The 12,890-nt window shown below is 47.6% G+C and overlaps 4 protein-coding genes across 4 annotated transcripts; 2 read left to right on the forward strand and 2 right to left on the reverse strand.

The window, feature by feature from the left end:
- Positions 1-369: 369 nt before the first annotated feature.
- Positions 370-2,140, reverse strand: AO090010000470 (putative MFS monosaccharide transporter; the record flags this gene model as incomplete). The annotated part of the gene is made up of 4 exons (XM_023233636.1): positions 370-1,237; positions 1,279-1,819; positions 1,884-1,991; positions 2,044-2,140. 4 exons carry the CDS (start codon positions 2,138-2,140, stop codon positions 370-372), a joined length of 1,614 nt encoding a protein of 537 aa, XP_023094195.1.
- A 619-nt stretch (positions 2,141-2,759) lies between these two features.
- AO090010000469 (uncharacterized protein) lies at positions 2,760-3,586 on the reverse strand (the record flags this gene model as incomplete). Its single annotated transcript, XM_001827402.3, has 2 exons — positions 2,760-2,999; positions 3,053-3,586. The coding sequence occupies 2 exons, from the start codon at positions 3,584-3,586 to the stop codon at positions 2,760-2,762; spliced, it is 774 nt and encodes a 257-aa protein (XP_001827454.3).
- A 5,512-nt stretch (positions 3,587-9,098) lies between these two features.
- AO090010000468 (uncharacterized protein) lies at positions 9,099-9,494 on the forward strand (the record flags this gene model as incomplete). Its single annotated transcript, XM_001827401.3, has 1 exon — positions 9,099-9,494. One exon carries the CDS (start codon positions 9,099-9,101, stop codon positions 9,492-9,494), a length of 396 nt encoding a protein of 131 aa, XP_001827453.3.
- Positions 9,495-11,919: 2,425 nt separating this feature from the next.
- AO090010000466 (mitochondrial 37S ribosomal protein uS12m) lies at positions 11,920-12,623 on the forward strand (the record flags this gene model as incomplete). Its single annotated transcript, XM_001827400.3, has 3 exons — positions 11,920-12,331; positions 12,392-12,492; positions 12,558-12,623. The coding sequence occupies 3 exons, from the start codon at positions 11,920-11,922 to the stop codon at positions 12,621-12,623; spliced, it is 579 nt and encodes a 192-aa protein (XP_001827452.1).
- Between the last annotated feature and the right edge of the window lie 267 nt (positions 12,624-12,890).

Consider the following 12,890-nt stretch of genomic DNA (forward strand, 5'->3'; position numbering starts at 1 on the left):
CTTTACTTATATCCCTGTTGCTTTTCTATTGTTCTCGTTCTGTCTGCTGTGGGTGATTCATAGCTGCCAAAGCTAGAGATGTTTCGTTTAATCATAAGAATAGTTCTTTCATTGGGCACGTAAGCGACGTAAATGTCATCATAACTATACAGTAAACGTAACTGACATGATTTTTCAAATGTATATATGTACAGATGTATAGGCATATAACATATCCATCGCATGAAAACATCCCCTGATATCATGGGTATCCGGCAAAAGCAAGAATAGGCAGTCTAAAACGCCTCCACAGTATATGTTCTTTTTTAGTTTTGTGGTTTTATTCAATATAGAACAGTGTCTTAATGAGTTTCACGCCGTATAATGTCTTTATAGCTGGCTAGGCAGATAGGACGAGTATTCCTGAGAGTCCTGAGGCGCATGTTCGGCGATTCGCTCCTCGACCTTCTCGTTGTTGTCGAGGATGCCGTACTCGGCTGCCTTGGCCTCGATTTCATCGTCGGAGAGCTTGGGAAGCTCTTTCGCAGCGCGCACATAGCTCATCTTCTCCACGTAACCCTTGGCGAAGATCAGGTCGATTTCTTCCAGACTACGGCCTGCAGTTTCGGGGTAGAAAAACCAGATAACTGGAATGAAGACTGCGTTCCATGCAGCGAAGAACAAGTATGTACCCCAGCCGATATGCTCCACCATGACAGGGGTGATCATGACCACGGTAAAGTTGAATAGCCAGTTGTTGCAGGTGGAAATGGCGTTGGCCTTGGCTCTGGTCCTGATAGGCGAGAGTTCGGCGGGATAGAGCCATGGCAAGGGCAGCCAGGTGGCGCCGAAGAAGCACATATAAAGGAAAAAGCCGAAGACGGCCCCCTTTGCACTTTGCTTATCGCCAGGGATAAGACAGGCGAATACAATTACCATTGCTGCGCACTGCCCGTAACTGCCTCCCAGGAACAATTTCCGGCGACCAATCTTTTCGATGAAGAACCATGAGAATGTTGCGAAGATGGCGTAGCAGATCATGTTTATACCGCCGATCAAGAGCGCAAAGTTGTGAGACTGGCCAATAGATTGTTCAAGCAGGACTGGGAGGTAATAGATCACAGCGTTGCAGCCGGAAATCTGCTGGAACATTTGCGACGACGAGCCCACGAGCATGCGGCGCAGGTGCTGGGATGGTCCACCAGTAAGCAGATCGCTGAACTTGGCTTTCGTCGCACCCGAACTGTCTCGCGGTAAGCTTCAAAGGTCAAATACATGTCATGAAAGAGGAAGACTTACGCTCGGACGGAATCGAGAATCAGATTCTTTTCCGTTTGAGTGTGACGATCCTCAATCTCAGTACCAGCTAGCGCGGCGAGGACCCGTTCGCCTTCGGCGACTTTGTCGTGGGCGATGAGAAAGCGAGGTGATTCGGGCAGGTAGAACATGCCGACAATGATAATGACACCGAAGAAGACCTGGAACGCGATTGGGAATCTCCATACGAGATCTTGGGGACCATAGTGCGCTCCGTAGTCAATCCAGTATGCAATAGCTGTGCCTATGGCGATAATACCACCTTCGATGCAGATAAGAAGACCTCGATTGCTGGTCTTAGAACATTCAGCTTGGTATGGGGGGATTGTCGAAGTGTTCATTCCATTCCCGATACCAGTAATGACTCGACCGAAGATAAATTGAAGAAGCGGAAGTGAGCCTGGCATAGCAGACACTTGAATAACGACCCCAATAATCATAATAGCGGCACCAGCGATAACCATCCACCGGCGACCCGTCCGATCACCAATTAGCAATGCGATGATTGCGCCGAAGAGACAACCTACATTGAAGATCAGCTCATCCGAACGAAAGGGCACTTTGTTAGGGCTGTATTAGCCACTTACCGACTTCATAGACTGCCGTTACTGTAGCCTGCATTGTATTGTCATCCTTGGTTGCCGTGAACATGTCATTGAAGGCCGGGTCTGAGATGATACCCGACATCACACCCTCTACAGCCGTGGTCAGCGTAACTTCCCTAGATGTATGTAAGCGTAGACTCACGATCATATCCGAAAAGCAGAAACCCCATTGTTGCAATGGTAGAGACTGTCAGTGACAGTTTCCGCCCTGACATCCCCGCATAGGTGGGAGGCGCCATGATGAGAATACTATACGACGTTGAAGCACAATGCGCAATATCCGGATGAGAGCAGTAGTTAAAATGATATATTAAAAAGAGGTTGGACTGAGAAATAGAACTTATGTACAGGACGATAGGATCAGACAGATTTTAAGCGAGAGTGCTCCAGGTCGACAATCGTCGACCTGAGATACTACGTGCGGTAACCTGTGGCGTCATATACCCCAATGTGGGAGGAAGACCCTATGGGGGAATGTGTTCAACCTCCACATTGATGAAGACCATGGGCAGTATTGTTCCTTGACATCATGGCAGATTTCTTTGACTGGAGGAAGCAATGAAGGGCCACTTGAAAGCACCATAGAGAGTAGAATCAAAGGTAGAGGTGGAGCTGGTAACCAGCGCGGTGCGATGGCAATGATGTAATACCCGCTCACAGAACACTTTAATTCCACCACAGTCACGAGTCGTCCCCACCGATGGAGACAACATGGGTGAAAATTTTTTTGCTCGTCGTCCCAAGGTTGTATGGGTACTTGTCGACGTCAAGTTTTCCAAGCCCGAACTATTCACTTCATTGGTTGCAATGAAAGCCAAGTGGAAGCTTATGTCAACCTTCGGGAACCCGAACCCGTCATCAAGAAACAGAATATCTTTGGTCGTTCTCCGACCACCAGTGCTGGCCTTGATCAACAGATTCTTGGTCAAAACATCCCTCTGCGGGAACTGCGTTAAATGGCTTTATTTCACATGTCTGTGAATAAGCTGGTAGGGACGCGTTGGCGTGTTGTGCATAACAGGATCGCAGCGATAGTGGAACCCTGGCGATCTTCTGCACGACCGGCGGCGCCCCATGTCTGGACATGGAAAACACAAACTGGATGCGTCATTACTAAAAGTTTTCTCGCACCAAATCACTGACGGACTTACATCAAGCCAATGGGACACTCTTGCGCTCTTGTACTCAGTGCTAAAGTGCATCCAATTATCCTCAGAATGGTCCTGGCAGGTGGGTAATGCCAAGTCGATATTCAGCGTCATGCCCTCGGAGGTCACGGGTTTGTCCTCGCATTCCGAAAGCACCACACTCTCTTGTACACCAAAGCCGCTCTTTTCTGAAAGGTGGTCATCATATTCACCCAACCTATAGGGCGGCAAAGTGGGCACAAAATCTTCCGCCGCTTCATATAGGAGTCTCCTCTTGAAAGGTCCGAGGTAGGAAACAACACCATCTTTTCGGAGGAATTGAACGTTCTCCGAAATATATATCTGCAACCCATGGAACCTCGCATTGGCCAGCTCGGTAAAAGACACGGTCACAGGTAAGTTATGACAGAGAGGAGCGCCTCTTCTAGACATGAGGATGTCGCATCGGAGCAAACGCTTCCAGGCCCGGGCAATGTAAACCGGCTCTGCATCCTCCACGAAGTCCTCTGCCGGACAATGGATGGCAGCGATCGGCATGTTCTGGACAATGTTATGCCTGAAATGGCCTGGGAATTCTAGACATGCTCGGACATTATATCGAACATGGCTTCGTCGTACATTAACAGATTCCGGCAACTCAGGAGGCAATATCATTTCGAAGTTGTAAGTATAGGTACCGGGAGACAATAGCTGATAATCTGGCGCTGCGGTACTTTTGCATTTTGAACATAACTTGTTCGTGATAGCACCCCACAATCCGCATTTTTGACGCGATGTGTTGCATTCCATACTACCCGTTTCCAACATTCCTAGAGTATCCTGATCGGCGTGGCTTGGGGGTCCAGTCCCTGATATGTCCGGACCGAACACCGTTAGCGTACGATCCGTAATAGTATTCGAATCGTGAAGACCTGCGTTCTGTTAGGCAAATCTCAGGCGTTTTTGTCGTCGAGCGGTTCGTTCAACCGCATCTGCATCTTGAGTTTCTTACCATGTGGCCAGTGTACATGAGATACCCCGCGAAAATTGACTGTTAATCTCTTCACCATTAAAGTCTCCTTAACCTTCAATACACAAGAACCCCTCAGGACGGCGGGTTTATGTGTGTATGTAGGTATGAACACCGCAGGCTCGGTGAAATTGATAGTGAGCTCAGGCTCACTGGACTTAGTCCGGGTCATATGGTCGGAGATGTGTAGCGATGACTGTAGCAATATCATGATATGGGTGAGATGAGAAGGCTTGAATCAGCGAAAATCAAATTATTTAGGAGGAACATCGTATGTAAATAGTGGTCGGAGTGGCAGTACAGCTTGCAGCTTTAAAAAAACAATGCTCAATGTTGTTGGGAACTTGGGCATATGACCCGACCAAATCTAGACCCAGTCCAGGAGACTAGACTTTTTGGATTGCATCAAAAGATATCTGCCGCGGAGACTCTGCATATCAGAAACCAAGAATTGCATGATAGCATCTGGGAAGGCCCACTTGACTTCAGCTAGACGTTTAGTCTGCTCGGGTACCACGGCTGGGGGATCTCAAACGGTCACATCTATTTCGACCCAAGGTATGACAGGCAAATGACCTTGCATTGCCATCGGATGATTCGATACCTTAATAATTATCTGTGTCCAATTCATTGGGACGAACTGTCTACTTTGCTATTGTCAACGCGTCCCTCAGTTGGAAGTGATGTCACGATAGTCAGGGGGTGTGCAATGCGACTTTCCAGTTATTAGACCGCAGGAATCCTGTTGTGGCGATCAGGCGATGATAGAGCTAAGGTAAGGAAGTACTGAAATGCTCTATAGTTCAGACATTCCAGAAGGCAAGGGACCCACCGACTCTTATCTGGACCCCGTCCGACTTTTGCTCATCTCCTATGAACACATTCGAGCCTTAGTCAGGTGAGAGCAGAAGGTTTGCCTGGCAGGTGACCTGGCAGAAAACGAAAAAAGTCCATTGTTGTAAGACGTCGATTGTTAGAGCGGTTGAGTGGCGTGAGAGCATCCCTGTCATAGGATTGGCATACTACTATCTCCCGTCTAGGATTTAGGCCCTGAATGTATCATGAATTACAGGACAGTGACATCAATGTATTTGGCCATTACGAAGCATGAAAGCATATGAGAAGAATGAATCCCCTGGGTTCTATAATTGGTCACTCCCTTTTCTTTCGTCTCCTTTTACTGTAGAGGGTTAATATTATACTTTCGTTGTGCATACTTTGTATGGGTACCTCGTAGATCAGGGAGACAGTGGACACAGTACGAAAAAAATCGCGACACTAAGTGGGGACAGTCTAGCTTGGGCCCTACCGAGTAACAAATTATTCAATTGTATGACTGATGAGGCGACATATAACTACAGTACACTAAAAGAACAGGATTTTCGGCAATTTCTCGCGCCATTAAGATAGCCGTTTTACCCGGTTCTTATCAGCCTATAAATAGAGAATTTAGTGGGTTATCATAAGAAAAATCTTTTCTTCTAGTGATTTAGAGGATCGCAAAATCATCCCAATTTGTCACGAGATTTTTCTAGGGTATCGCGGCATCAAAATGCCTCACTCTTCGAGGGAGATAGAGAATTATACGTACCCCTAAATTTCTCGAGAGCATTTTCTTCTTAATGAACGGGGATTTATTATCAATCAACCAACTTACATACCATTCTTACGGTTCAAGACCCACTTATTGGTTGCTTATTTCGATTTGAGTATATAGGGCGTTGATCAAAACATCACCTGACATTGTGAGCTGCTTTCCCTTGCTTCTCTTAAGACATGCCTTCTTTGAATGCCTTCTTTGATTAGGCGAGGAAGCTTGCCAGATCAACTCGCCTTGTTAAGGGATTCGCACGCTTTCAAGCGTCGATCCCTAAGGTATATCTTATGGGGTTTAGAGTTCAAGTCAAACTTGAACATCCTTTACTATATGCAAATGCAAGTACGAAAATCGCTGTAAAAACGGTTCTTACATCAATGTGCGCTGTCAGGCGCTTCAGATTTAAATCTTGTTAATTGTTAGGCAAAGAATACTCAGAGAATTTTGACATCTTGAACAGAGCAGGGAGTCTTTATCAAACGCAAAGTCGCCATGGCAGACTAACATGAAAGCAGTCATTCAATAAGATGTATCTTACTCAGGAAATGGACAGAACGAAAAGACTAAGCTACATCTGAATGGTTGAGGAAGGGGTATGCTGGACCTACGAAGCCATGACTCAGGAGTCCAGATATATAACAGCGATCAGCGCGGCTCCCAAGCACCTGCAGCCGAAGTGCAATACCCAACCATTTCTGAAAATACTTTCCGACTAATAGGAGTTTCTTGTCGATGATCAGCACTTTATTTAGATATAATGGTACGAACTACCACATTAGCGTCAGGGTGTGTGGGGTAAGAGTGTACACTGGTCAATGGGTCCTCAACTAGGTACGGGGTAGGTAGCATTCCAATCCTCCTTGCTTGATCTCCACTTAGAAAAACAAAACATTGGACCTTTGGCCAACAAGAGGTCTTCATATATTTTCGGGTGTCTGCATCCTTCTATGCTTATAAATCCTGAGACCATGAAAGGGAGGCGTGATTCTGATCCTTAGATGCTTACAACCAATCGTGGAAAAGAACAACTCATTATCTGTGTGCGCACATTCAGTATGAGACTAAAAAACCACAGGAGAGACGGCGCCAGACTATTATGAAGCTTTTCATCTCCTCACGTGTGATTTGCCTGGAAGGCCATCCTTGACACAGCCAAATCGTATGGTCCAGAGCAGCTTTCTTGGGTAGATAGCCATTCGGGCGACGAAACGGACTGAACTGTGAGGCACTTGATATAGGATGTCGGAAGCTATGATTGAGGCATGTTGGGTTAATTATTGTGGTGTGGAAAGCTTATGGGATCTCTCCTACTCTTAGTCTAAATTCTGCCTTGGGAACAGCATGGTTTTCAGAAAGAGCCCTACATAAGCTCTTAATAATGGCAGCCTTGAATTGACTGATACTCTCATAGGCAATGAAGTACTGAATCAAGCAAATAATTCAATTGGAACGAGCAAGTCGTCCTTTGTCTATAGCGGGATTACAGCTTGGTACAATAGTCCACTGCCCTATAAAGTAGCAGCAGTGGTGGAAAAGCCATGAAAATGAACATACTCTAAAGCACATACAACGGAAGCCTCTGGTTGAGATGGCCGTGACATCATCTGTGAGACCTTCTTCAAAGCTCATACTATAGTACGATATTTAGGGTAACACGCTCGGCAAGAGAGGTCTCTGATCCCGAAGTGCTACTTACAAATTCATGAATGAAGGGCAGATCCACCAACCTAAATTGGGTACTCTCTGCAGAATCTAATCTTAGGTTACGCTTGTTTCAAGCACCGTGCTGATTTTGAAAAACGGTGTATGGGCATAATTCTCCAAGGAGTACTCCAATTGAACCAATCTAGAATCTACTTACAAAATTGGAAATAGAACATCTGACCAGTTCAAGGATTCATTGAATTCTAATTTAGAAACTTGTTTAGGGTGCACCTTTCATGTGTATGTGTTGTGGTATCCTAGCTCTTTGGTTTGACAGGATACACTGTAAGACAATCAATGCCGGAGCATTTGAAGCAGGAGCGTCCTGGTTGAAAAGATATTTCTAATAGACAAAGAAAGGCTCTGATTTGCTTTTTCTGGGCCTTAGTTGGTTTATCACAGAGACAGCTGGCAAAGGTCAACCATGTTAGTTGCTGAGGCGTGAATGACATAACCCTAACTAAAACTTTATATATGTCCCTGAAGCTGTTTCCACTCAACACAGGTAAGAACAATATTGTCCTAGCCTGATGTGCGCAGATAAGCAAGATATGTAAGTCAAGAATAGCTTAATTCAATCCGAGGAAAGGGTTTAAACGAAACCACGTCATACATATGTCCGTACCATTTCATGCTGCAGGATCTCCGCACGCGCCGAGCCGATCGGCAATCAATCACGCCAACGTTGCCCGATGTGCCATCTTCTCAATTGGAATGAAGAGAAGAGTGAGATCTTTCAAGGAAAGAAGTCCATTGTTTATCTAGATTGAGTGGAAACTGTCATACAAATAGTTTCTACACCAAAGCTACCAAGGTACCATGTACATACAAGTACATAAAAGTACTAGTAAACGACTCCATACGGCAAGACTAGCAGACCAACCAGATCACCGCCTTTCTTTCCCTTTTCCTCCCCTTCTTCTCCGCCCCCCCCAAGTACCAATCTTCGTCTTCTCTTACTGGCAGTTTGCCGGGGCTCAAAGACATCTCGCCCGTTAGCAAAGCTTCTCCTCTCTCTTCGACCAACTGTCTCAGCTCTTCTGGCCCTTCCTCGCCTTCTTTCTAGACTTCTCCCCTCCCCAGATTTACCTACGGTCTGTGTAGTACCGGGTACAAAGTACACAAGACGCAACACTGCACTCACTCCCTACTCCTCTCCTTTATCGCTTGTGTTTCGTCGGTCGCATGGCCCCCTTCATCCTTCTCCCGAAATAGAACCACTCCGTTTGGTTCCTCCGTTTGGCCTGTACCTCGTTTTTACCCTTCAATTCAAACCCACTCCCGTCTCCTTTCTTTTAGCCGCGGATCGCTGGCTCATCTTCGTTCTATCCTCTCGTTTATCGGTCCTTCTTCCCCTTCCCCCACTTGGCAAACAACTGTTCCGCCATCCTTGTCCCTATCAGAGTAGAATATCAATCAATCACCGTTTCCCTCGTTTAACACCCCGACCGTCCTCATCCCCATCAAGCTGTCATATTCCATCATTGTTTTCTCTTCCCAGTGTGAGCGGCCATCAGAGGAAACCACGTTTAAACATGGCCTCCAACGACGACAATTTAAAGACGGACAGTCTGCGACTTGGAGATAATAACGAGCATTCGGTCCCTACCACCGCTGTACATTCCCAAGAATCCAATGTGCAATCAGCCTCCACTCCTGCTTCAGCCCCAGAACCGGCAGCGAATCCGCTTACTCCTGGCCATCATGAAAGTACCCCCCAGCAACATATAGCGACCGAAATGTCCGATGCGCAACCTCTCGCCGGTGGCGAAAGCGCTCCTCCACCCCAATCACCAAGTGATGCGAGTACTCTCCCGACTCTCAATGCACCCGCCGCTGAGTCTGGGGTCTCGGCCCCTGAGGCGCCCCCTGTGGAGCAGCCATCGCAGGAATCGGAGGCGAAGGAGGAAGACCAGGGCCCGTCGCTGATGATTACATTACTTTTGACGTCTGGTTCGCGGCATCCGTTCAAGATCGATGGAAAGTATCTCCAAAAGCGGTCAGTGAATGTGGAAAACAACGATCCTTTTGCTATGAGCGTCTACACGCTCAAGGAATTGATCTGGAGGGAATGGCGACAAGGTATGTATGGGCGCAGACAGCTATCAAAAACCGGGCCGCGTGAGATCAACTAAAACTAACGTGCGCATCTGTTTAGATTGGGAACCGCGACCATCATCGCCGAGTTACATTCGACTGATCTCGTTTGGTAAATTGCTCGACGATAAAGCGCCTCTCACAGGTATGCTATATGTTTACCAAACAGAATGTTACTTGGCGAGGTGCTAATTCAATTCCAGACTCCAAATTCAGCCGTGATGCCCCTAATGTGGTGCACATGACAGTCAAACCTCAGGAACTTGTCGATGAGGAGGACGCCAAAGGCTCTAAACCACAGTACCCGCGGGAACGTGAAGCCAGTGAACGCAGCCCGGGGTGTCGTTGTATAATCCAATAGGCTCATTGGATCCTGTATATGCACATACCGATGATGGGGGTTGTATCCTTATCCAGCTCCGACGTAACCTGGCCTTCCGGTTCTGACAATGCACGTCCGTGGTCTGTTGAATATCACAAGATGTCTTGTCTAGTTGGGTTACTCTTGGGCGCGATGGACTCATTACGTCCCATACCCCCATCCGTCTATCTTGTTTTTGGTTTGCTCTCCTTTTATTTGTGAGCGCTTTGGCATGGCCATCGCTCTGTGGCCTTGATGCGGGATATCTACTTGGCCAATTGTGACCGTAAACAGGGACGGCGTTCCGGTTGTTAATATTTGCTCTTCCAGCACTGAGGCATTTGTGTGGTACTCTTAGTGTGTTCTGGTTTTATGGTTTCCATCTGTTTGCATAACCACTCGAGTTGCTCGACGCTGCTCTTGTCCTTCACCCCGTTCGTATATACCCTATTTCTTTGATCCTCCTAGCTGTTGTTCGTCAGCATGTGTCTACATATTAGCAGATTCTTTATATTCTTTTTCATCACTAAGCACAAGATTGGCTTTCCCACTCCTTCCATAGTCCTGCCGTAAATATCATATCTATCTTCGCTTGACGAAGTCATCATGGTGCCTAATTCTATGCTGATGTCTCTACTTGAGGAATGCTATGAAAACATTCCATGGCTAGAAGTAATTGAGGTAGCGCAAAGGCCTGTGGCTTCTAACGGTGTAACATGGCTCGGCGACGTACAAGCGACGTACGAACAACAGCATCGCTACACGAAAGGAGTACAACATTCCCCTTAAATCTGCTCTTCGGCTTAGTATGATCACCGACCAGTACGTGTGGCCCAACTATTCGTCCATGCAACCCGTATGTCTAATTGCATCTAGTAGTAATTGCCCATCAAATCATGACTGGGCGAAATTTCAAATCCTCTTGTTCACATCCCGCCTGTATCGAGAAGAAAGAATCATAACGACCCATACAATGAATTAAATAAACGAGACCAACGAAGCATAAACGGAAACCAGGAACCGGTATTCGAAACGTAGCTTAGAAATCCATCCGCAGCCTCTTCTCCATCTCGTCGTGGAAAGTGGGTGGTTCTCTGAACTCATCTCCTGTGTTGAGTTAGTATATGAAGATCCGATCCTCGAGAACAAACCCCAGGTACTATAAGTAGAGATATATAGGCATAAGAGGAGAGCAATGACGAACCTTTGAACACATCCTCCCACCCAACTTCCGTATCCCGTCCACCGAGCACAAGAATATCCTCATGAACATTGCCGGCCTTTGCACCTCCCAACACGGCCGGCCGGAAAGATCCATCCCGCACGAGCTTCAGTTCCATGCCACGGCGGATGGGCTCCGCGATACCGTATGCCCGACGCAGGGACTCCATCTTCATTGCATCCTGCGTTTGGCGCCAGGCGATCAGACGGGCTTCGAGGGGGTGTGCGGAGGCGGGGATTTCGGATTGAGAGGAAGGAGGACCCCGGGAGGCGGGGAGGGTGATGTTGTCGCGGAGAGTGTCGGGGAGACCGGGGGCTGAGGGGGCGCCTTTGGAGGGGTGCGGGAGGGAGATGGGGATGTTTTGACGGGTGGTTGTGTTGGTTGTTTGGGTGCGGTAGTTTGTGGCTGGGGCGATGCGGAGAGACTTTTTTTCTTTATGTTAGCTGGATGGGTTGCTTTGCTTGGTTGAGGTGTTGTATAACTAGTTCTGGGATGGTGGTGGATGGGGTGAGGACGTACCATTGTGGTGGATTTGAGTGTGAGATTTATAATACTATAGGTTGGATTAATCGAGATATGAGAGATACCAGTGTCTATGGTGTATGGTGGAGGAAGATGGGGACGTTCAAGATGGAAGCCGAACTGAAAGCGTAGTGGAGGTTAGACAGATACCGAAGCTCTGACGATAGACCTGACAAGGCAACGGGAGGATAGCGCGTCCACAGCTCCTCCGGTATACCCTAACCACCACCTCCGCAAATCCGATTCTCAGTCAGTAAACACATCACGTGAGCGCTATCGCAAATTATCCCCGATCAATCATACCAGAACCTCCGAGACAGAAAAGAAGGCAACAACATCACCACGCTTCTCACACACAATGCCGCCATTCGTCTCCTCCCTCACTCTCCGCACGCTGCGGACAATCATCCAGCGTCCCGCGTTTTCTGCTATCGCCGCCCCTAAGCCTTCATACTCCATCCCCCGGTTCCAGCCCGTCCTCCGCACACCCACGGCCGTCGCAGCCGCTACTACTCCCAGCCTTGCTATCCGCCAGTTCTCGACCTCTCCGTTCCGCCAGGCTACCTACAACCAAGTCCGTCGCGGATGCCGTGTTGCCCAACGGGCGCGTCGTGCCCGGTCCCCTGCGCTGAAGGACAGACCTGAGATGAAGGGTGTGTGCTTGAAGACTGGTATCACGAAGCCGAAGAAGCCCAACTCCGGTGAGCGGAAGACGGCAAGAGTACGTTTGAGTAGCGGCAAGGTGGTTACGGCTTATATTCCTGGTGAAGGTTTGTCCTCCTATTCTGGTGGTAGCTTTGGGGTTTGATGCTGACTTGGATGATTTGTAGGCCATAACGTGCAGCAGCACAGTGTTGTTCTAGTTCGCGGTGGACGTGCTCAGGATTGCCCTGGTGTGAAGTATCATTTGGTCCGTGGTGCTATGGATTTGGTATGTTGCCCTTTTGTTACCTGCTGTTGGGTAGATTGAGCGTGTGGGTGCTGACGTCGTTGTAGGGTGGTGTTGCCAATCGGTTGACCAGCAGATCGAAATACGGAACTAAGAAGCCGAAGAGGGATTAACTGATTGAGGCTGGAGAGATACCCTGACTAGGCAAATGGGCGAGAAGTCGATGTTCAGATGCTTGTATTGTACTATCTTCTTGGTTTTGTCAAACGGACCGTTATCGTCGTCATCGTTATAAAATAGCTATCTATGTACATTTATGATGGAACTTTTATATTGAACGGGTTGTTTTCGCTTTTCCCTAAGTCAAAACATAGTGTGGTAATTGCCCTGCTGTAACCTTAGCGCTCCATAATATGCACAATCACTCCCTAAAAGCAAGA

Source organism: Aspergillus oryzae, chromosome 8 (genome assembly GCF_000184455.2).
Source record: "Aspergillus oryzae RIB40 DNA, chromosome 8".
Taxonomy (NCBI): Eukaryota; Fungi; Ascomycota; class Eurotiomycetes; order Eurotiales; family Aspergillaceae; genus Aspergillus; species Aspergillus oryzae.